Source organism: Scophthalmus maximus, chromosome 3, assembly GCF_022379125.1.
Source record: "Scophthalmus maximus strain ysfricsl-2021 chromosome 3, ASM2237912v1, whole genome shotgun sequence".
NCBI lineage: Eukaryota > Metazoa > Chordata > Actinopteri > Pleuronectiformes > Scophthalmidae > Scophthalmus > Scophthalmus maximus.
In genome coordinates, this window is record NC_061517.1 from 4,133,505 (window position 1) to 4,157,135 (window position 23,631).

At 47.7% G+C, this 23,631-nt stretch overlaps 1 protein-coding gene across 12 annotated transcripts in view; it reads right to left on the minus strand.

Moving 5' to 3' along the window:
- Positions 1–219: 219 nt before the first annotated feature.
- hspg2 (heparan sulfate proteoglycan 2) overlaps positions 220–23,631 on the minus strand; it is an 85,245-nt gene continuing 61,833 nt past the window's right edge. For 6 of the 12 annotated variants that reach the window (XM_047331291.1, XM_047331288.1, XM_047331294.1 and 3 more), the window contains 39 exons: positions 20,768–20,827; positions 18,070–18,192; positions 17,809–17,961; positions 17,449–17,609; positions 17,109–17,186; positions 15,406–15,541; positions 14,588–14,739; positions 13,948–14,092; positions 13,179–13,322; positions 12,062–12,196; positions 11,793–11,974; positions 11,509–11,704; positions 11,184–11,363; positions 10,822–11,082; positions 10,544–10,706; positions 9,768–9,865; positions 9,423–9,689; positions 9,221–9,333; positions 8,922–9,069; positions 8,714–8,830; positions 8,504–8,521; positions 7,394–7,478; positions 7,155–7,299; positions 6,955–7,057; positions 6,752–6,861; positions 6,559–6,667; positions 6,366–6,464; positions 6,022–6,243; positions 5,643–5,887; positions 5,387–5,558; positions 4,896–5,018; positions 4,510–4,566; positions 3,246–3,321; positions 3,080–3,158; positions 2,637–2,684; positions 2,279–2,349; positions 2,090–2,173; positions 1,706–1,809; positions 220–1,297 (listed from right to left, as the gene is read on the minus strand). In XM_047331291.1, coding sequence (XP_047187247.1) covers positions 1,125–1,297; positions 1,706–1,809; positions 2,090–2,173; positions 2,279–2,349; positions 2,637–2,684; positions 3,080–3,158; positions 3,246–3,321; positions 4,510–4,566; positions 4,896–5,018; positions 5,387–5,558; positions 5,643–5,887; positions 6,022–6,243; positions 6,366–6,464; positions 6,559–6,667; positions 6,752–6,861; positions 6,955–7,057; positions 7,155–7,299; positions 7,394–7,478; positions 8,504–8,521; positions 8,714–8,830; positions 8,922–9,069; positions 9,221–9,333; positions 9,423–9,689; positions 9,768–9,865; positions 10,544–10,706; positions 10,822–11,082; positions 11,184–11,363; positions 11,509–11,704; positions 11,793–11,974; positions 12,062–12,196; positions 13,179–13,322; positions 13,948–14,092; positions 14,588–14,739; positions 15,406–15,541; positions 17,109–17,186; positions 17,449–17,609; positions 17,809–17,961; positions 18,070–18,192; positions 20,768–20,827 — 5,135 coding nt within the window. In that variant the 3' untranslated portion in view covers positions 220–1,124. The remainder of the gene's footprint in view (positions 1,298–1,705; positions 1,810–2,089; positions 2,174–2,278; positions 2,350–2,636; positions 2,685–3,079; positions 3,159–3,245; positions 3,322–4,509; positions 4,567–4,895; positions 5,019–5,386; positions 5,559–5,642; positions 5,888–6,021; positions 6,244–6,365; positions 6,465–6,558; positions 6,668–6,751; positions 6,862–6,954; positions 7,058–7,154; positions 7,300–7,393; positions 7,479–8,503; positions 8,522–8,713; positions 8,831–8,921; positions 9,070–9,220; positions 9,334–9,422; positions 9,690–9,767; positions 9,866–10,543; positions 10,707–10,821; positions 11,083–11,183; positions 11,364–11,508; positions 11,705–11,792; positions 11,975–12,061; positions 12,197–13,178; positions 13,323–13,947; positions 14,093–14,587; positions 14,740–15,405; positions 15,542–17,108; positions 17,187–17,448; positions 17,610–17,808; positions 17,962–18,069; positions 18,193–20,767; positions 20,828–23,631) is intronic. The other 6 variants (XM_047331292.1, XM_047331293.1, XM_047331287.1 and 3 more) reach the window with 6 other exon arrangements.

Genomic DNA, 23,631 nt, shown 5'->3' on the forward strand with positions numbered 1-23,631 from the left:
CTGCACACACACACACACACACACACACACACACACACACACACACACACACCTGACTCCATGTTAGGGGCCTATGACCTACGACAATCGCAAAAAGGGCTGCGACATACATAACCAAAGATAACAATAACAATCTACTCAGCATACACGCTCATTCATTCTCAGCTGAGACAGATATCTTCTACCCGACTGGCAGTTTTCTTTTCTTCCTTTTTTTTCGTTGTTTACACATAAAATAATATCTTCAACAACCACACATAAAAAAAACCAAAAAAACCGTGCACCCTTTTCACTTTTTGAGATCTACTCAATCGATACAAGGCTGTGGAGGCGACAGAACCGCGTCCCGTCGTCGCCAAATCAAACTCAAATGCCGCGCGTGGTAAGAGAACTGCCGACGAACGTTGTGAGCGTGGTCGCGCGCGAAGAGAAGAGGGAGAAAAGAATAAAGGGTTCCTCTACAGAAGTGAAGAAAGAAGGCCTGAACGTCTTCAGGTATTAATACAGTCAGGCCTATTTAACAAAAAACAAAAAAAAAAAAAAAGCCCTGGACACACAGTATTAGAACCCAGAATAAACTCTAGGGAAAAGATGAAGAGCAGTTATGGTTAGTTTGCATGTTTCCCCCCCACAAATATAATATAATATATATATTCATATGTATATAAATAAAAATTCAGTGCTGTAAAAACATCTCCAACTCCATAGGATCTGAGCCGTCGTAGAAGGCCTAACAATGTTTTACTCTGACTCTTGACTCGTGACTAACACTACTGCTGGAAGTATGTAAACGTACTGGTTCTCCCGTGTTAATAGTCCTTCATCGAGAATACAACACTGAGGGAGAGAAGACCTGTTAATAATGTCGTTTCAATTTCTCTCCTGGTTTTTTTCTTTTTCTTTTTTGGTTTAACTGCACACAGAGAATAAAGAAAATCCTGTGGTGACATGTTGATTTGTTTTCTTTCCTTTTTTTTTTTTGGTAGCACCAAGTTTGTCGGGCTCTATGTGTGTAAGTCTCTGTGTGAGTCTGCTGTGTGTGTGTGTGTGTGTGTGTGTGTGTGTGGGACATCACTCCATAGTCTCTCTTTGTGTGTGTGAGTGTGTGTGTGTGTGTGTGTGGTCTATGAAGAGCACGGCTGCACGTTGATGCCGTGGGCCGCGTGCGCTTGCAGGTCGATGGCCTGGGCCGGCTGCTGTCCGGGCCGGGCGTTCATCAGCGTCAGGTTCCTCACGCAGCCCGTCAGTCCTGACGAAAACTTCCCCCCCGTCATGGCGGCCATGTCCGGCGCTCCACCTGTCACACACACGCACACGCACACACACACGCACACACATGCACACACGCACACGCACACACACACACACACGCGCACACACGCACACACACAATAAACGTCCAGTTTTCTCTTCAGGCATTTGGAACCCCAAAACAGTTTTTGGAGACAATGTTGTTCTCGGATGTAGCTTTCAACAAACGACTCAGAATATCGAGTTTCTGTCGTGAGGAAATCTTTCATACGCTCTGAAGCTTCGAAACGGATAAAATATTAAGTCCAAATATTTTTGTCAACACATCATCAAACTGCACTTGACGATGGAGATAATGTTATGAAGACAGGAAATGTGAACTTCTCCGTGAAGTTTTATTTCAGATATAATACATATATTTTGGTGCAGGACTCCGAACTTTCACTCTACTCACCAAGGTATAAACTGCCTTTGGTGTTGACCATGAGGCTTTTGCCTTTGGACTGTCCATGCAGCGTGGCTCCTCCATCAACCTGGATATATCCATCTTTGCCAGTTCTGCACACAAAAAAAAAGCAAGAAACAATTAAACACAAACTAAAAAATGTGAGAACTCACGCTATGTATAAAAGATTCTTTTCACGACCAACATTTTATAGCAAAGAAGCATGTGCATTCAACAAGTCGAGTAAGTCACGACTGTATTCCATTGAAAAGAGATCCTGGTACAGTTTACTGGGCCATTGTTGATTTCACTAATTCCAATTGATGGAATGTCAAAATTATTGTAAAAACAGTGTAAGACCAGCGACCCAGAGGATATAAGACCTAATCGTACCTGACTGCAGTGACCTTGTGCCATCTCCCGTCGTTGATGGACTTTCGGGACAAGATCTCTGCCTCTCCGCTGCCCAGCTGGTAACTGGATATTGTACAGATGATCAGCGTTACTAGGGTTATTAATATGAGAGGGAAAAATGAAAAAATACTGCAGATATTAAAAAGAATAATTGAAGGGCTGAATCACCTGAAAACGAGGTGTCCGTTCTGCAAACCCAGGCTGATGAAGTCCTTGCCTTTGCCGTGTTCCCCGAGTTCCTGGGAACAAATGTGTTTAGTCGGCCGAGGAAGACTGACGACTGACCAATGAACAGCTGCTCTGCAAATACCTTTTTCACACCAAGTGCTATAGCAGCAAACGGGCAATGCAGTCAGATCATTCCCGACAGTATTGAGTGTGACATCAAACATTACATGCAAAATAAGAATGACTAAAGAGGGCCATTGAACACAGCCATCTCTTTGTTTCAAATCACGTGGTTCACCAGATACCAGATATACATGCCAAATGAACAAGGAGAAGTGTCTCGTGTTTGAGTCGATACCTTTTTACCAGCATGCACCTTTCGCAAATTGCGTGCGCCATTGGTCTCCTGAGGAAGATGGAGGATGAGTTAGAGAAGCCACATGCACTCATTTAGTGGTGTCAGATAGAGACAGACTCGCAGCCGACACGCCACGGCCTCGGTGGCACCAGTTACCAATTGGACGGCGCGGCAGCCAATGGAACAGGGGAATTAAAAGACAACGCGGTACACGGTGCGGTGTCAGTGATGTAATCATGCAAATCCAAACCCCCCCCCCCCCCCCCACAGAAAGAACGTTATGAGAAGATGGATGCATGTCACTGGTTTACAGATGAAGATCAGGAGTGCCGATGTGCAGTTTGGGTGAGGATTAAGAGGTGGAGGGTTGGGTTTAGATTGGGGTTAAACCGTATACAGCTCAGTCCTTTGAGTCTGAAGACGTGAGCAGGACCAGGACTTACCACACCCTGCCACAGGATCAGGCCCTCGGGGGAGCTGGTGTTGATCTCCAGTTCGATGGTCTCTGGCGAGTCATGGGCGCTAAAAAACAATTCCCAGTAATGTGAGCGTTGATGCATTAACGTCTAATAATACACAAGGTATTTTTAAGAGCAAAGTACACTGTACCTTCTCGGGAAAACTGATTTAGGAAGGGCGATGTATCCATTGTCGTGGAAGTGAGCTGCATATTGGTAGGGTGAATCTACATGAAAAAAAAATACAGCAAAAAATACAAATTAATACAGCAACAACATCCAAACTGTAGCGCGGCCGCTGTGCACGTTCATCCTCGCAGTAATGGCGCCCTCCGGTGGCGAAAGAACGGAATGAACCCTGATAAGACAGTCTGGGTTAGACACAATCTACTTTTTGCTGGTGTTTAACGTCGAGAGAAAGAAATAACACATTCAAGAAATAAAAAGTTGTATATGTAGGATATAAACCGTTGCTCAGTTGAATCTGTTTCGCCGCTACAGTTTCACTATGGGGGCTTATGGCTTGCAAAGAACTTAAGATAGATGTATTGCTGTGTAGTTGATAATGCTGAATTTATCTTGTGTTTTCTAGTTGTTGTTTTTTTTTTTTGGCGCTCTTTAAGCACATATGTGAAATGAGATATCCTAAACGTCATCATGTGCCCTGCATCCGCGGACAAATCCACAATTTCAAAACCAAAACGACAAACCAAAGTACCGAGCTCCAACCGAGCTCCATGATGCAGGCTAACCAGAGTTATTTTGCCATTCCTCTCACACTCCACACCACCGCTGACCTTCCACACAGACGGGGACCGAAACGCACTTGGACCGCATGACTCCATGCACAAATGACACATTAATGTAGTGCAATGAATACGACGACTGTGCTTTCAACAGACACTTGGAAGATGTTAGTGACAGTGCAAAGTGTGAGCAGTTTTAATGTTCTCAGTAGTACAATCGTCTTTTTGTTTCGTTCTTCTTGTTGCACACAGACAGGGAGTTTGGCAGTAGGACGGAAAACGACAGATTTGAACGTTGTGAGTAGCCGCCTTACAGGCGTCGACGTGATGACAGGGGGGGGAAAAGGAAACCGAGGGGAATTCCACATTCTAATCTCGACAGTTTTAAAAATGGTGTCAAAGGTCCATGCACAGGGAGGAAAAAAACAACCTCCCAGCTGCAGGCTTTTGTCCTCTCACCTCTTATCATAGATGCAGAATTCCCCTCTCCCAACTTTCCAATGGGGATGAGAGCCTCATCAGTTGAGCACATGTTTGGTTTTTTCTCATGATGCGAACATGTGTTAGGTTGATAGACAGTTCGGGTCGAGCTTGGGACCCCCCCACCCCCCACCTCGCCCCATGTTAGTGACGGTTGTTTCAGGCAGACTGAATGGGGAGATACTGTACCATTGGCATCGCTAGCTTCCAAATTCCACAGGGCCTCAGGGAAGCTGGAGACATGGCCTGTGTGTGCAGGATATAGCCACGAGAGCGCAGGGGTGAGACACACGTAATAATCACATGTAGGGTTAACCCTCCCAGCATGCATTGCAATGCTGTCTGCTGTTCAGAGGGGGCTTCATATTGTGAAGAATGCGGGTCAAATGGGATTCTTTTTTTTTTCTTCTGGGTGTACGTAAAGTGGCCGCTACTGAACTTGCATCGTTCTAAATTGACAAGGTATGTTTTTTTTTTTAAATTACAAAAACAAAACCATGACACGTGTGATGCTGTTCTCTGAGTTGGATTTGATCACTGCTCACACGTGGCCATGGCGTTGGAGCCATACTTACTCTCCTCACAGGTCACGCCCGCGAAGCCGGGCGAACACGCGCACTGGCCGCCGACGCAGCTGCCGCCGTTCCGGCAGTGGACGTCGCTCTGGCACGCGTCTCTCACCACCTCGCAGCGCTCGCCTGCAGGGTCACACACCGGGCATGGCTCAGGGGTGAAAGGTCAAGGGTCAAGTTCACACCAAAGGCAGGGCGAGTTCACACGGTCTGGAGATTGTTTTTTTTTTTGTTTTTTTGACTTTAAATGGATACTATTGAGTTGTTTTTGTCACCCATTACGTTTTATATCCTGAGTGCATCCACACAGTATATTCACTAGTGCCTGGAACTGAACTGTGTATTTCTAAGCAGGTAGTCTTGGGTAAATACAGATGAAAACACCTATGCTGTGCAGATAATTCCGAACACAGACTGCTGATAGCCGCATTTCCTGCCAGTTATGACTCCTGCTACGCGTTCGTCCAGTGCCTCTGAAAGCGTCGAGCACCAACCTTCGAATCCATCCTTACAGAGGCACTGGTACTCGTACTCGGCACTCGACATGCAGTGGCCGCCGTTCAGGCAGGGCCGGCGGTCGCAGGGGCTGTTGTCCACACACTTGCGGACGGCTCTACTCTCTGTGAAGCTGTAGGACAGATCCACCTTCTTGTTGTTGATGGAAACCTACGAACAAAAGGCAGCGCAGACAAGTCTCAGCCACCGGAAATGCAGGAAAAAATCCTTCCCGTATTTAATACTTGATCTCACCTCTCCGATACAGCCCTCAAACATTTCGCTGACATTGGCGGCTTTGGGCAGGATGTCCATTTTGGGGACTCCTCCCAGGTACATGGGCGTGTGGATGTTGAGGCCCTGGGCCTTTCCCGGGGACGTCTTCCTCTCCACCTGGCCTTGGTCGACCCTCAGGTGGCCGGCCCTCTTGTTCCGCTCGGCCACGACTCGGTGCCACTGGCCCACGGAGACGGGCTCGGGGCTGCGAAGGATCGCCTGGCCTGAAAATGGACACAGGTCCACGGATATTTGACTGTCTCTCTGGCAGTTTACCTTTTACACAGGGAAGTAGTTGTAATGGGCGGCAAACAAGCCTCATGTCAACATTATCACCGCGCGCTGTCGTGTGCTTTACCTGTGCCCAGTTCATATCTGAACTCCACGTGTCCGTCCACCATGGAGATGGCCACGAAGTCCTCCACCTTCATTTTCTTCCCGCCGCAGAAGAACATCAGGCCGTCGCGGTCCAGCGGCTTGAACTCCACCTCGACGCGCAGGTCATCGTGGATGTTGGTGAGCGGAGGGTAGGATATGAACGTCTCCTCCCCGTCGAACAGAGGAGTGGTCACCAGTTCCCCTTGGGAATGGAGAAGGAGGAGTAAAAAATGCACCAACGTTTAGAGTTCTCCTGATGTCGAACCTCTACCTCGTGGAAAGTGTCCAAGGGGGAAGAGGAGGGTAACTGGTATTCCGTCTTACCGTCCATGCATTTCTTGCCGAACTTGCCAAGATGGCAGCGGCAGTCGTAGCCCAGGCCGTTGGGCCGGTTGATGCACGTGGCGTCTGCTCCGCAGGCCTCTGTGGGAGTTCAACAGAAAACAAAGGGGTTAGGGTCAGAGGCCATTTCTACTATTTAACGGTATAAAGTCAATTCTTTGCTTTACAGATGTACCTGAGTGACAGTGCAGGGATGAGTGGTGCTGACAGTTGCTACCAGTGAACCCCCTGGGGCAGCCGCACTTATACAAGCTGGCGTCCGAGTCCTCGCACCGGCCGCCATTCTGAAACACACGGGACAGGGCTTCGTTATGAACGCAGACCCGGTCACAACAAATTCCAGTGGAGTGGGCGGATGAAAAACGGACCTGGCACGGGTGGTCTTTGCAGGTGGGACAGTTGGAGACGCCGGTCGAGCTGCGGTCCAGGTCTTTGAAGATGACCTCCTCACCCTGGATGACCAGTTGACGGATACAGCCTGGGGCAGCAGCAATATTCAGCAATGACAAGTCATCGCACACACAAAAGCATTCACTCCACACTGTGTTTCTGCGCTAGAGCGATGTCTTACCGACAAACCCGGTCTTGATGCCGGCGGTTTTGGCGAGGAGTGTGTAGTTAGGGTAACCGCCCACATGCAGCTCCTCGTTCAGATCCAGGCCCTGGAACTTGCCCTGCGGGAGGTACGGAAGATGAGCATCCACCGTGTGACTCACTGAATTGCTGTAAATTGCGCATTACATGACGGGACATTGGCGCCGCCTGCAGCACCTGCGAGCTGCCGTTGATCGGCTCCCCTCCGTCCACGGCGATGTAGCCCAGGGTGAGGTTGCGGAACAGCTCGACGGTGTGAAACTCTCCCAGTTTGATGGGGTTGGGGTCGCGGATGATGGCCATGCCGGAGCCCACGTCAAACCTGGGACAACGCCACAGATTTTTCGAAAGCGATGGTCACCACCAAGCTCCGCTACGCTTTTGATCAAATACTAAGTCCGGGGAGCTCAACTCACCTGAACTCCAAGCGACCGCCCACAAGTCCCAGAGAGATGAAGTCGGCCCCTGTCGTCCTCCTCTGGCCGTTGTAGAGGATCATACCTTCACCACAAACACAGGACTGGTGAGGATTTGTACGAAACGTGATCCTGAATGTACAGACTACAATAATATCCATCGTAATAAGTCAATAAATCTACACTTTAATTCAAACAAGTCGAATCTTCAAGTATCTGGAGGAAGGCAAACCCAAGATAAAGAATTTGAAACCAGTTTTTCCAAATCAAGATTTTTAGACTTTTCCATATTTGTAAACGTACAGTACGTGCGGGTGTGACTTGTTAGGATGGACATTGTTCGTAAGGGAGTAAACTCACACACGGGAGGAACTCTTTGGAAGCTGAACGGTGAAGCAGCATGCGATGGTGAGGCGAGTTTAAAGCCAACCAAAGCCACGTCGCGAGCACCTCGCTGCTACACTTCGTACTGTACCAGTCTTTCTCTTTCCCTCTCGCCACATGCTGGATGTATTTCACATGCTTTTATGAGCCGTGCATGTCTCTGAATACGTCTCGGTCAAATAGCTTTTGCAAATAACTTGTGGCTTGCTATCGAAATCCAAACACCAAAGAAAATCCTACATTGTCAATATTACTAACATCTTTTATTTTTGCCGTCATGCTTCCACATGTAAAGCATCGACCGTGGGTAGATTTAAAAAGCCGGCAACTACTTGCAAAGGCTATTTGAGTTGTCGCCCCGTACTGCAGTTTAAATAAATACAGCAAACGTACACAAACGTGCGCGTGGCAATTGCATTTATATAGTTCTATCACACAAATGACTGGGACACCAGGCAGCAGTGCTGCGTTACAGGCAGCGGAGAAGCTGACAGAGTAGATCTGTGACCGAGCCGGTGATCGTCATACTCCTGAAAGTGGTTTTGTGACCATGATCACGAACAGCCTGTACAGATATATATATCCAAAAAACGACATCATAGGCCATGCACCATACTGCATCACTTTCGCAGCCGCTGAATCTGCTCTGAGCAGGATGCATTATGGGAACGCAGCACTGCCAACATCAGCCTTGAGCTCCGCTGGACCTCAAGCACTGACACTCACCAGCGTACGCTATGAGACCTTCCCACCATGTGGGTGAGAGGAGGAGGAGGAGGAGGAGGAGGAGGAGGAGGAAGGGGACAGAAGACGCAGTCAAAATTATACATGAGGAAATAGGACAAACACAGTACACACAACATACAGTCGAACAAAAAGAAATGATGACACCGCACGATTTCATTGTGTGGGGGATTAAAGGTTGTGCTCCCTTACCATCGCCACTGTCAGGTCTGAAGTTGATCTTGATGCTGAAAGCCTTGTAGGCGTTTTTGATGGTGGGCAGGGTGAGGTAGGACAGAGGTTCCTGGGCGAAGTACGGCATCACCCTCTCTGAGGAAGGGCACGCGACCTCACGGTTAGATACGCATGAATTTTGTACATGTCCCTGCCCAGACCTTTTGCCAGATGTCCGCGGACCAACCGTGAACTTGAAGTGTAGTGAAGGCTTCCACTTTGCCCTGCTTGTTGGAGGCGGTGCAGACGTACGTGCCAGAGTCCTCGTGGGTCACGCCAGGCACCGTCAGCGCGTTGACTTCCTGGAAACACTTGGGAGGGAGCTCTCCCTCCAGCTAGACGGAGGGATGCGACGCAATCAGCATCACAAATAGTGTCAGCGTCAACTAATGCAGACGTATGTATATATAGCCAGAGGAGTTGGCCAGCATTTCAGACCACACCGATTTTCTTTTTAGATTTAAGTTACCGACATATCTTGTTTACCTTGGACCATTTGATCTCAGGAACAGGATATCCTGAAGCCACACAGGGCAAAACCGCATCAGATCCGACCGTCACCTCTTTAGTTGCTGGCAGTGCAGCAATTTGAGGAAGGGCTGCGCAAAGAGGCAAACAGGAATTTAAAAGACAAAGCCATTGTGATACATCATCGTGCGTGTGTGTGTGTGTGTGTGTATCTACTCACACTGCACGTTGAGGACGACCTGGGACTGGACTGAGCCCACGTCGTTGGTGGCGGTGCAGCGGTACTGCCCGGCGTCGGCCTCTGTCACCCGCTCGATCTTCAGCATGCCGCCCGTCACCATGATGTGGGCCGGCAGAGCCCCGCCCACTTTACTCCACTGGACCGTGGGCTCCGGGTCGCCGACGGCCTGGCACTCGAACTCCACCGAGTTGCCGATCATCACAGTCTGCACCGAGGTGCGCACGTTGATCATCACCTTAGGCAAGGCTGGGGGAAAAGAAGCAGTTACATTTGGCTGAGTGTTCTTTTCATACATCTGGTACATTTGTTGTGAACGTCACAGACCTTGGATGGTCAGTCTGGCCGTGTCCTGCGCCTGACCGTACACGCTGCTCGCTCTGCAGATGTAAACGCCTTCGTTGCTCTGCTCGAGGTTCTCGATCCTGCAGAGAGACGTTCGGTTACACACAGGACAACGAGCCATGGCTCAGTTCTTGCTTTACATATCCACATTTAAGGGGCTGTGTCTGCAGACCTTTAATGTTCTAGCACATTTAAAGCGTATGTCTGATAATATTTAGCAAATTTATGGTCGACAACTTCCATGAAAAGACCAAAACAAACATCAAACTGACCCGACTAACAATTATTGCCTGTGTAGATCATCCTGCTGCTGTAAATACTTAAAGTCCACAGCTGGAAATAGTCCCTCTCAAATGTGCTGTTTACTCCTCTTTGAGTAACTTTTGCCAAAAAACTACCACGCCCAAATCATTTAGCCCGTTTTTAAAGAAAATTGTAGGCTATATTAAAGTTTATATTTGCGACTTATGTTTAAAGATTGACATATTCAGTAACCTCCCGAGGCAGGGAGGTCAGAAAGTGCAGACGCAGACAAATGCTTCGTTAGGCTTTTACAAAAAAAGAAAGGAGTGATTTGTTCACAACAAACAAACAATAATATAGAATATCAACAATACAGATTATGTTTTAAAATAATGATATTGCTCATTTCGAGATGAATACTCGTTAATACAAATTGCTAATGGCGGCAACATGCAAAAAGTTACAGCTTGGTCCTTTAACATCGTTCATATCCAAACAATCCTATCATAGGTCACCTGAGCACGCCATCCTTGACGTGGTGGTTTGGCGGCAGGGCCCCTCCTTCCTTCAGCCACTCGATCTTGGTTTCTATGCCGCCTGCCGCCGAACAGGTGAACTCCACGGCGCTGCCCTGGGCCTTCACATCAACCTGGGGCGACACGCGCACGGCCAGAGGGGCTGCGGGCGGAAACAACACAGACGGGTCTTCATGTTGCTTTTACAGAAGAGAGGAAGCGTGTTTCGTGCCTTTGAACGTCGTTCAAAATCAATACATTAATCCGCAAAAACTTACATCGGACTGTGACCTTGGCCACCACTTCACTGTTGCCCACTTTGTTGCCGGCCACACACTTGTAGTTCCCAGCATCCTCGGCGGTGGCCAGGTTGATCTGGAGATCCCCGCCGCTCACCTGAGCCCTCGGGGACAGGCTCCCGTCCAGCTTGGTCCAAGTGTAGGTCAAAGGAGGAGTGCCGTGGGCCAGGCACTGCAACCGGATCACCTCCCCGACCCGCACAGCCACATCGTCGGGCACCGAGGTGGCATAGGGAAGTGCTAAAGATGGGACGGAAAGAAAATTATAAACAATAAAGCTGAGTTAATGTCAGTAAATAGAACCCCCCCCCTACACACACACACACACACACAACACTCACTCTCTACATCGAGCATGATGGTGACTTCCGCGGTGCCCATGTTGTTGGTGGCACCGCAGATGTATTCCCCGGAGTCTTGCCGGCCCACGTTGGGCATCACCAAGCTGTTGTTCACCAACTTGTGTCTCCAGGGGAGAGGAGAGCGCAGCTTGGACCAGGTGACCGTTGGTGAGGGGAAACCTGGAGAACACAAAGCGAAAGGTCGAATTCCTAAACTCTCGGGCTCAGATCATTTGTGAAAAAGCCATTTTAGGTGATTTTTAAGAAGACAAAAGAAAAAAGGGTTCAAGCGAATTCAGTTGAGACTTCTCCGGCAGGCCATTACCGTGGGCCTCACAGCGCAGCGTCGCCGTCTGTCCCTCCACAACAATCATCAGCGGCTCAGGAACCGAGGCCCTGGGCACTGACGGCAGCTGAGAGCCCCCCTCCACTATGACCTCCACCCTGGTCTCCGCGGAGCCCTCGTTGTTGCGAGCTGTGCACACGTACGTGCCGCTGTCCTCTGGACGCGCCACCAGAATCTGCACGAGGGGACAACGGAAACAATTTCAAACGTGAGTGCGATGGATTCGAGTTCAACGGCTCTGCAGGTCAGGTGTGTCAGTATACCTGCATGACTGCGTTGGACTCCATGGGCACGGGGCTGCTCAGCATGGTCTTGCGGTTGCTGTCCAGCCTGTGCCAGGACACCGAGGGGCGTGGCTCTCCCGTCGCCTGGCATTCCAGGTTGATGGGCTCGCCCAGCCTGATCTGCACGGGTCCAACGGGGGTCACGGTGGCCACAGGAGACTCTGAGAGCACAGACGCACAACGCTGATGCGGCTGTGTCTCCGATCGGCCACTGGAGGGAACCCTTGTCCCCGGGGCACGTTACTCACCTTTGACGATCAGTGACACGATGGAGTGGGTGATGCCGAACGGGTTGCTCGCCACACAGCGGTAGGCGCCGTGGTTGGCGGGGCGAGCGCCGGTGATGGTTAAGACGGAACCGTCGGCGCCGACTTTGACATTATCTGCACAACGGAGGAGAACAGGAGACGTTGGATCTGCTGTCAGATGACACAAGACTTATTCTTCTGCTTTTCTACTATGGTGTCTTTCCTACGACCTTTGCACCTTCCTGTTACCAGCTTCTTAGGCACATCACTGGTAACTAATTACACATACCTGCACTAATATTATGTACATTCTTTTTATTTATTTATATTCCTTATACTTATTTTTATATTTGTATTTCTTATATTTTTTATATTTGTATGGGGTCTGTCTGTCTGTCTTACTATCTATCTATCTATCTATCTATCTATCTATCTATCTCCCAAATAACCCCGATGATGCTGATGATCTTGGCTTAAGCTTGAGACGTAAAAGATCCTGTTTCTTTAAATAATGGGAATTGTATGAAATGTTTTCCAATGAGCCCTCTAACTTTAAAGAAGAGCAAATCTAAACATTTGGTGTAGCCCTATTGTGCTGAGCGGTTATCAATCTAAAGTTTAAGCTACAGTAACGCTTGAAGATACTCAATACGGGTGCAGAGTATAAAAAAACATAAGCTGAAAATATCGTTATCATTCAAAAGAGTGACGGTGCAAAATCGGAGAATGTAAGAATTGATTATATACAACGTGGACGTTTAGTTACCTGTCTTTATTTTGAACGCGTTCGCCTAAGGAGGGCCGATCGTTCCATGAAGTCTTTGCGGGCATTACGTTAAACATTGTGTTAAACAAACATTTCGTTGGCGCAAAAATTGCCAATTAGAGTGTCAACGCGAGTCTTGGAGCGCGCGAGAGAGAGAGAGATCCCAGAGAGCCCCTCGGTGATGTAACAGAGGAGGAGGCTCCACGAGTGGATTGCAGCTGTAGTCGCTTATAAATAATGACATCATGAAATCAGGACTCATTGAGCAGGTTTACTCCTCACGGGGCGGTCTCTCTCTCTCTCTGTGTGTGTGTGTGTGTGTGTGTGTGTGTGTGTGTGTGTGGTCATTACCTGGCAGCGGCTGGTTGTTGGCCAGCTTCCACTCCAGTCTGACAGGCTGGGCTCCGCTGTACACCCTGCACCTGAAGCTCGCCGAGTCCCCCAAACGCACTGCAGCACTGTGGGGCTCGATGGCGATGATGGGACTCTGGAGACCTGCGGCAGAAAAACCAGCTGTTTGGGCTCGGGACAGATTCTAACTTCAACATTTTCTGTCCGCGTATCTCTGAGCTGATTCATTATTCACACACACACACACGCACGCACGCACACACACACACACGCACGCACACACACACACACACACACACACACACACACACACACACACACACACACACACACACAAAGTAACAGATTATTATTCAATGTGGCCCCGCTGGCAGCAGCTTTGTACGAAGTCGCACAGCAGCTGAAGGCCAGGAAGGAGTGAATGAGGATGAGATCATGGGACAGTGGCGAGGGAAAACCTTTCAATCTGAGGTCACATACTGGGCGAACACTGGAAAGCACAAGTGGAAAGTCCATTCATGGCGTGACGCAGTGTTTGTCAGAGAACAACACTCCGCTACGCAATGCCCTGCCCTTTATGTGGTTCTCCCGGCCTCTGGCTGACGCTGCCATCGAGTCTAATTTCCTCACTGAGGGAGAAATGACTGTCAAATCAGAGTCAATCGTCCAACCACAGTGAAGTACGGTGGGACTGCATGCTTTTGAGATTCAACAAATGGGCTCGTGTATTGTAGACCATCTGTGCGAGGCCTTTAAGTGAACAACTCACGTGAAGAAGATGAAGTGACGGACACGGAGACCGAGGCCTGGTGGACATGAGATCCGGGGTTTCCAGAGGTGCCCTGCACCCGACAGATATACTCCCCCGAGTCCTCCGGACCGGCCGACAGGATGCGAAGCTGACTGCCCAGAACCTGCAGGAAGGAACGGAGACGCTTCGGATTTGGCTCATGAAAATACGAGGTCGTGTCCTCGTGATCAAAATGTCGACGATAATCCACCACGACCGCTGCTGCTGCCGCCGAATTACACTATATGATGCTGACATTGACAATAACAACATGAATATGTGATTCAACGGCAAAACAGAAAAATTATCAATAGAAACTTCTCAACAAAAGTGGATTTTAAAATCAGAGAGGACGGACTAATATCATTTACTTAGGTAACTATGGAACTTCACGTGTGTATGCGTACAAAAGCATCATCGGAAGTTTTTTTACTTGTAAGTATAAGAAGTAAAAGTACTTGATCCTCAGAGCAGCTCACTGACACGTTAATGTCACTTCTGGTTGAGGTGGAACACAATTCAAACTGCTTTGTACACGGCCGGGGAGTTCAATCTACAAGTAACTTACACTGGAGTTTTTCAGATGATTTGTACGTGTTTTCCATATTTGTGTGATTACCTGGTGGTTGGAGGAGAGCCGTCCGCTGGCCCTCGTCCAGCCGACCTGGGGAGGAGGATTTCCTGGGGCGAAGCAGTTGAGCTCCAGGCTCTGGCCCTCCTGCACGTCGGCTATAGATGGCTGGATGCTGACCACGGATGAGCTGTGGTCCGCTGCTCGCACACAAACACACGCATCCTCATCATCATCATCATCATGTGCTCACTGTAATAGACGCCGTTTAAGTCATTTTATCAATTTTTACTATGAAATAATCTTGGGCGAGAGGGAGGGGCGGGGTCAGGAAAAGGAAGTTTTGTTTTAATATCACCTTTGTTGGTTACTTACAGGAATATTTACATTCATCAAAACTTGCTGATCAAATCTCTGTTTTTTATTGCTATTATTATCATTATTAAATCAGAATAGAATACAATTTCTTTGTTGTCATAGTGGTAAAGAGTAGAACAAGTAGAACAACAAAATCCTGTTAGTGCATTGACCTATAATATGTACAGGTGTAACTTATGAAAACGGGGAGTTAGTATTTTCCATTTTAATCTAATATAAAACATTTATAAGGTGTGTGTGTGGGAGAAGACTTTTTTCCCCTCTTTTTTCAGTGTTCTGTAGTGCTGATAGTCGGTGGCCGGTCAGTTCAAGTGTTTAGCGGACATTTGTTTATGTATTTCTCTGTAATTTAATGAAATGTTTTGCAGAAATTATCCAATAAAAACGTGGTCACAACAAAATCGGACGTAACATTGCGACCCCCCTGAATCAACCAGCAGCAAACGTCTAAGGGCGACCGCTCCGGCTGGACCGTCCTGCCGTCTCACCTTTGAGCACGGTGACTTTGACCGGAGCGCTGTTCGAGCCGACGCTGTTGCTGCCGACGCACATGTAAGTGCCCGAGTCGGACATCTTGATGTTGGGGATGAGCAGCGTGCCGATGTCGGTGCGGTCCATGCGGGCCTGGGAAAGGAAACAATCGATGCGAGAGCAAAATTAGCAAAACCATCTTGCCTTTTTTTCCTGCCATGATTTACACAGCGTCAAGCACGTGACTTACACTGAAGACAAAGCGCATCACTTACCTGCCTCACGTAACCTTGAAGCAAAACACAAAAATGACACTGCCGGCATTGTGATTGTACTAATAGCTAAAAGCGACACAGAAGCACCACAAGTGTAGATAAAGACAAGACAAGAGCTGTTATTGCTACAGTTCACTTTTTCTACACATGGAGGGTTTTTTTTTGCTTGTAGGATTTCTACGGCACAAATACTCAAGTAGTGCCAACATTTCTATGATGATTGGTGGTGTTAAAAATGTGTTAATACATCGTGATCGGTTACACAGTTACATGTGCTAAACTACTGTAATGTTTTTATTCTGAAGGAATTAATGATTGATGATTGGAGAAGTTAGGACGGTTAGAAATCGGCAGTTTGTGACGCATTGATTTGGGCCTGGAGTTGCTCATTAAACATTACAAAGCAGGTCTGAACTGGAACACCTTCTTCCCAAATCTGTGACTAGTCACTAGCTGGTGACCTGGAAGTTAAAAAAAACCACCATCGATTTCAACTCTCGCGTTCGTGACTTCATGTCTCATGAGTCGTCGACAACCTGACTTGTTTACACGACTCCACAAGGCAGCCGGAGGCCCGGCAAGGCTGAAAATGAGCTTTTATAATGTTTGGAAACACCTCAGAAGGGAGTGGAATCAGGAGGGGAGGGTCCGGGGAGGGATTACTGTATCCGGGGGTGAGGGGTGTTGGGGCAACCATGGACAAAGCTGCTTAGCTCCGGCCCATTCAACCATGAGGGAGGCTAAACCGAGCAGTGGCTGGGGCGGGGTCCTGGCTCAATGTGTGTCTGAACCCATTGACGAGTTTTCAAAGCAAGGCGTTTTCTAGAGCACACAGAATTTCTGCGTGGTCGCACGGCAGAGCCCGTCTCCCCCTGGGAAAGGCTGACACAACGCAGTGGCTCTCTGAGGCAGAACTAAACAGGCCCCCGGAGCCCTCGCCCTCGCCGAGGAGGGCCGTGCCCTGAGCCAGACTAACACAAAACCCCCCTGGGGCGTCGGGGGGCATTGGGGCAGCGGGCCGCGCATGGCACGGAGCAAAATATGTCTGGAAACACCTACAGTAGGTACTAGTCCTGTTAATACACTGAATGGAATGATGAGGTGCCACGAGCCCGGACAAGTCAGAGATGGTATGATGTGGACAGAACAAAACGAGAGACTATGGAACACCATCATTAATAAAACTTAACATAAAAACACCTAGTGCATGCAAGTACACCGAGAAGTCCACCAGACCCAGCAATAGTTGATTTTCATGTATTTGGCACCAGCTCTAAATGGACTAAAGTGAGCAGCCACTCTAAATCAACAGGGTTTACAAGGCGTGAATCAAGGACAGGTTTGATCATGCACTTAGTCGACAGTGTGTGAAGACGAGGTCAGTAGAGGACAATGGGTGTGAGCTATGAGACAGGACAGGACAGACATCGGACAGATGGACAGACCTGCAGCTCCTCAATACGTCTCTGTAACACATCGAGACTGTTGCTTTTAAACTGATGGAAACCGTGAGAGGGAATGGCCTGAGCAAACGTCAGAACAGGGGGGGGATCAAACAAAAAAAAAAAAAAGAAGGGAGGAGACAAACAGAAGGGAGGGAAAAAATAAAGGTAAATGGTCAAAATGCTGAAATAGTCATCAAAAGTGACACAGTATGATGAAATACCATCGGCACGGGCACACCCTGAGGTGCAGCGAGATTAGAGATACAACTGTGAAGACAGTTTTAAATTAATCCACGTCAAAGTCGCCGTACATGCGCCGAGACGGCGGGAGGGGTCTCACCTGTGGAGGGATCTGGCCGCCATTTTTTAGCCAGGTGAGCTTCGGGGCGGGCGATCCGGACGCGCGGCAGTACAACCTCAAGGATTCACCCTCGTGGACTTCAATGTTCTGGGGACTGACTTGGACTTGGGGCTGGGTGCCCAGGCCACTCGGGTTGGATTCTGACCAGAAGATGCATGGTTAGCGTTCAAACACAAAATGCATCATACATACCACAACATGCCGAGCTTTACACCAAAAGAAATTTCTACATTATGTGGACCCCCGAAAAAGGAGGCAATTCCCCACAATGTGAGAGTGTGAAGAGATGTATTTCTCCACGAGTACACACGGACACAAACGTAAAAACACGGAGCATACTTTGTACAAAGAGGGAAACCCGCGAGGTGTGTTCGCCGTGGGTGTTCAGGGCCTTGCAGGTGTACTCTCCCGCATCTGCCGGGTCCACTGTGGTGAAGGTCAGTACGCCGCCTCGAATCACCGCTCTGGGACTCATTCTGTTCCCTGGACCTCCTGCAACAGTCGCACAGTTACACCTGGTGCCGATCTGGGACTTTGTAGCGACCCGAAATTTCTGTTAAATGAATTTGATTTCAGCCCGACAAGGGATCGCGGCCGTACCGATCCATTCGATGGCAGGCGTTGGGTTTCCAGTCACTGTGCAGCGGAACTCCGCCCGCTGGCCTTGCTGGGCATTCAGCACTGAGGGACTAATGGTGGCCACAGGCTGGGCCCCCTCTCCAGCTACAGAAGTAGACACATCAGTCAAACACAGCTCAAGACAGACACATTCCGAAAAGTGATAGAGTGTGATAGTGCAGACTGGTCTATTGGTGCTGGGATGGAGTAGAATGAAACCTTGTCGGTAGTCTATAACCGCCGCTTAATAAATATATAAGCCGTGCGTAATAAATCGACTACACTGCGATGGCCTCTGCCCGTGCCCCCGCCGTCACCCTTGGCAGTCCACATCCGCAGAGCAGACAGAACAGATGAGATGTGGCAGGCAGGCCTTGGCATGGCCTCAGGGCGTACTGCCGTCTGCGCCAGCTTGGCTGGCTGCTGGACTTCGGATTCAATCCTGTAGGATTCCAGTGTGACGGGGCAAAAGAAAGGCCTCTTTCATAAGGCGGGGAGAGGTATGAGGCTATCTAAGCAGGCCCCAAACCTTCTGGGACAGCCGATATAGCCGCGGCCCGAGGTGTGACTCTCTACATGTGTGACCATATAGTGTCACCAATGCTTACAGGGCGGACGGGAGGTTCATTGTCTTCTGTGCGGGGACAGACACGGCGGCCCGAGATCTATCTGATCTCAATCTGATCTGATTTGACAGAATCTGAAGAGTCTCTGCCATAGATTAAGATATTAAGAAAAAAACATATCGCCTCAGTACCTCTGGTGGTCTGTGACCGAGCAGAGGATTTTTTAGTTTCATCTGTCCAAGTTTTGAGACAGAGTAAATGTCTGCCTTCACCCCAGTACGCAGGGGAAAGGAATTTTATTTACACTGCTGAAATCAGTGAAGACTAATCGCGGTTTACAGCAATGCTAGCAGGTTAGCTGTACTGCACAGCCCCAATTTGTGCTAAAGCCCAACAATGCTAACATGCTGACGTTAATTGAACCATCTTAGTTTAGCACACATTAGCATGTAATTTAGTGGTAGACAAAGTACAGCTGAAGCTAACGGATCAGATCTTACGCTGAAACATTTTGACCCGACGACGGTCGCTAGATTAGAAAGGGATGGTTGTTACAACTCGTGGGTTCAAGCGTGTGTGGACCAAATTGCAGCGTTAGCCACCGAGCGGTTTACTTACAAAAACCTCAAGGATAAAGTCAGACAGTCATAAGGATAAATCGCCTGTTGACCATGAACATCTTCACAAAATTGTTTCAAATAAGAAAGATAGAAATTGATGGTGCTGTTGAATGAAAAGTAGGTAGGACAGTAGGATTCATCCTCTGGGAGGGGGGTCAATAAGTCATATTTCCAATAGATGGTGTGATATTTCAGACTGGACCGTCCACATGCATGGCCAGCGATTCTGTCTCTGAGGAAACGGTGTCGTTGTTTCTCTGGATAATGCGTAAATCATGCCGTCAACAGATTAATAGGCACGAGATCTTTAGGAGGAAGTAGTTCCATCCACCTCCAATTGGGTTTGTGAGGCAAAAAAGACAGATATATCTAAAACGTTGAAGATTAAAGCTACTTTTTCTAAATACCAATGGTGGTGCAGAGGGAAACGCTATTTTCTTGTATGTTCCGATTGCGACCGAGTTCGACTTCCATCTGTTAACATCACATCCGTGTGACGCACTGAAACTCAGCCTCTCCCATCGGACGCCCAGTCTGCCACCCACATTCGGCTATGATGTAACGAGGGTGTGATGGGATGTATTAAGCACAGTATGATGTTTGAAGCCCAGGTGACAGCTACTGCCTAGAACAGCGTGTTTCCTGAGGAAGGAAAATGAAATGGAGGAAAGAGCAGAGAGTGCAAAGAGGATGAAGAAGAGGAAAGGGACATCTCTCGTCTCTGAATGTGGAGACACTGTCGCGCAAAATAAATTAGCATCTTGCACCTGACAATGCAGACAACTGCCAGACAGAAGATCGAATCTAAAATATCCCTATGAATTTTTTTATTTTGTCAAATATAATCAAAACAAAATTCAGGAAATAATAGTTTTTGTCCAATTTTCCCAGTGACAGTATTAGGGTTTAGTCTTCTAGTGTAACGGCGTGGTTCTTCATCTAAGATGGCAGGTCTTTGAAGTGGTAAAATACTTCTAATGGTTTATATTTTTACAGTGTAACACTGACTGATCTGTTTGGGATGATGGAAAGTAGCCTCAACATTCACAAGGAGTTGTCCGTAAGAAGGAACATGCCCTTTTTTCCTGCAGTGATGGACCCCGATGAACCCGAAGAGCCAGGGTGGGAGCCAGTAATGCTCATGTACAATCTTATGAGCTTTGACTCTAACACGGACGGGAACTTTAATAACGTCATAATAAACCTGAAAACAAAAAGCCATCTTTTGACGAACGGTAAATTCAACCAGAGATGATTCGACAACACAGATGTGATGCGGGCCATCGTGTGTGAGAGTGGGCGTAGGGGGTTTCTGTGTTCTCAAGAGGTGCTCGGTCGATTGTACATGGACGCTACCGGACCACCAGTGTATCCATGCTGCGGAAGGTGAGTGCATGCATGACGCGGAGCGAGAGAGGCCAGGTCGCCTCCAGGCATCCTGGGGCAGAGAGGGGGGACAGAGAAAAAAAAAAACTGTGCCCAACGTGGACTTACACTTTCTGTGTCCTTCAAACATTTCATAGGCTGTGTAAAACATCTGAGTCTGTGAGGCCTCTGGAGGAAGGGGAGGGAAGGAGGGGAACAGGTAAACTTGACAGGTGAGCTCTCCAGGGTAACAGCAGTTTACCTTTCTGCCCCCCCCCCCGGGGACAATCGCGGGTTTCGTCCAATTGATCCCAACAAAGTGTCACACATGATGTAAACGTGCGACGGCAAATCGCGAACTTGAAATCAACTGGCACCACCTTCAAAATCAAGCTTTTTAAAAAAATAAAAAAGTTTTACTGATTATCCTTTTTTGTTTTATCTCACGATTGTTGGTGCCATTTAATTCCTAGTTACATGCGTTCAATTTTCCACACTTACCTGATTTATGTTTATTGAGAAAATGGAGCGTGTTGCTTGGAACGTCCATATTGACCGTTACATTTAGTGGTTACGCGAGGCTCGGCATCAGTCATACACAAAAGAACAACAAAAGCTCCACAACGCTTCTTTCTGTTCAGAATTTAAAAACACTCATGAACACAAACACACAAATCCACTCCAGCAGCTACGGGAGAGAGGAGGGGTTTGCAGAATAGCCACACGTGAGACATGCAGGTTAGTTGCGAGAAGCCGTTTGGAAAGACACTCATTACATTTCAGCTGTTAAAAAGCCGACATACAGCTTGTGGTTGATGAGCCACATCCATTAATCTGCAAATCGGTTTGAGCTATTGTCATTGCTTTTAATCGGTTTTCTCGTTTTTTTTCCCTCACAAAATATTTTCACAGTTGAGATAAATACATTAAAACGTGACGTGTGTACATTACATCAGTTACGTGTCCTATGAGTAAAAATCTTTACAGACGCACCTTTGGGTATATTCGCAGTGTCATAGCTTTTGTGTCAATAAAAAAAAAATGAACAAATCAAAATAAATGCAGTCATGGTAAAGAAATGAAGACCAAATGTATATATATTTTAAAAAAGGTCTAATATATGACCTGTGATCGTTGAGGCGTGAGATTTTTTTAGAGACATATAAAAAATATTTTCTGATAAAAATTGCAAATTACAAAAAATTGTAAACACACAATATGTACGGTTATTGCAAAAAAAAAATACAAAAAAGAAAAAAATTAATTCAAACATTTCTGATATATTTGATTTCATGGAAACATTTCAGGTCAACATATTTCAGTCAATCAATTAAAAAAAAATGTGCCGACAACATTGACGTGATGTAAATAAAAAGAACATAATATACAACTTGGCTGATTATTGACATAATTAGGATTCATTTTTTTTTAAACAGTGTTTTTCCTTAAAAGAGTCAGGTCTTAAATACTTTACCAATTACGGTAAATATGATGAGTAACAATCAATACAAACGGGGCCGACTTCTGCCGACACTGAAGGACTGGAGGAGTGTTACAGTAGCACAAAACTGAATTCAAATACAGATTTAGCCAAGTGATTGGCTAATAGCACCGTGGACATTCATCTTCAGAGTAACACAGCAGTCAGTGATGTCGGGAAGGAATACTGGAGTGGAACGACACGCATATTACTTTTTATTTATCTGTACTTTTCTCCTCCAGATTCACTGAAGTCCTCTTTGGACGTCAGTCGCAGTCGAGTCACTAAGCACCGATCCTGGCATCCTGCACTCCTCCTCATCATTACACTGTTCAGCTCAGGCAGGGATGGGGGGGATGGGGGGATGGGGGGATGGGGGGGTGGGGGGGTGGGGGGGGGGGGGGGGGGGGGGGGGGGGGGGGGGGGGGGGGCCAGGAGCCCAGAGTTAAAAAAGACAAGACCCCAGAATCCAGAGCCCTGCTGGTAAAACCCCGAACAGCAGCAAACAGCAACTCTACCCGTGATCGAGAAGCAACCGCACCACCACCGATTAATTCAACCAATGTGAACAACAAATCAACCAAGAGGAAAGGAAGTGAACTCCGCCAGCGTGTGCTGGCGGAGAGCATTTCCCACAGATCACCCGGTCGGACAGTGAGCTCATTTGTCCCAGGTCTGGAGCAATGTGTCGTGAGTTCTGTGAGCCCGTCGGCGGAATCTGAAGCTGCAAACGTAAGCCCCCAAAATGTGATCTGGGAAATTAAGTAGTCTACGCTTTTGTTTCATGACCAGACCCACAAGCTGTATTTCTCTTCATATCGAGCACACAGAAAAAAGAAAGAATCACACAGCGAGTTAAGAGGAGGCAGCGGGACGAGACAGAGGTGGGCGATCCGAGGATGGAATACCGTGATTGATCCGCAATCTGCTCTTCAAGCAAATCCTTGCGGTTGTGAAATTTGATGGTGTGTACGCTTGATTGGCCAAATTGTATCATGATATCATCTTTCTCTATGTATTTAAATATGTCATGAATGATATTTAAAAAAACAAACAATCCAGTGTGGGCGAGCAGCAGGACGGAAACTTTGTCAGGCACCGGTCGACACTGATATAAAAAAATACATATATTCAAAAACCTTAAGGGAAAAGTCTGACGGCAGAGTGTGTTGAGAGTGTCTCCCTCAGGTCGGTACAACCTCACTCGTCTGCAGCTCACGTGGTCCCGAAATAGAAAAAAGGGAATTATTGACCGACGCGTTGAAGCTGTTTAAAAAAAAAACAAACACGCCGCGGACGTTTGAAAGACGCGACTGACGCCGTCACGTTCTATCCACAGTAGCTTAAGATACGGCGTCATTCAGATTCGCTAACAATAACGGAAGAAAGATCTTAGGTTGTGGATCGTGATTGTGTCTTCAAAAGATCGTGATATGATTTTTTTTTGGGGGGGGGGGGGGGGGAAAGATCGCCCACGTCTATGACAAGACACAGCGTGTTGGTAACCGAGAGC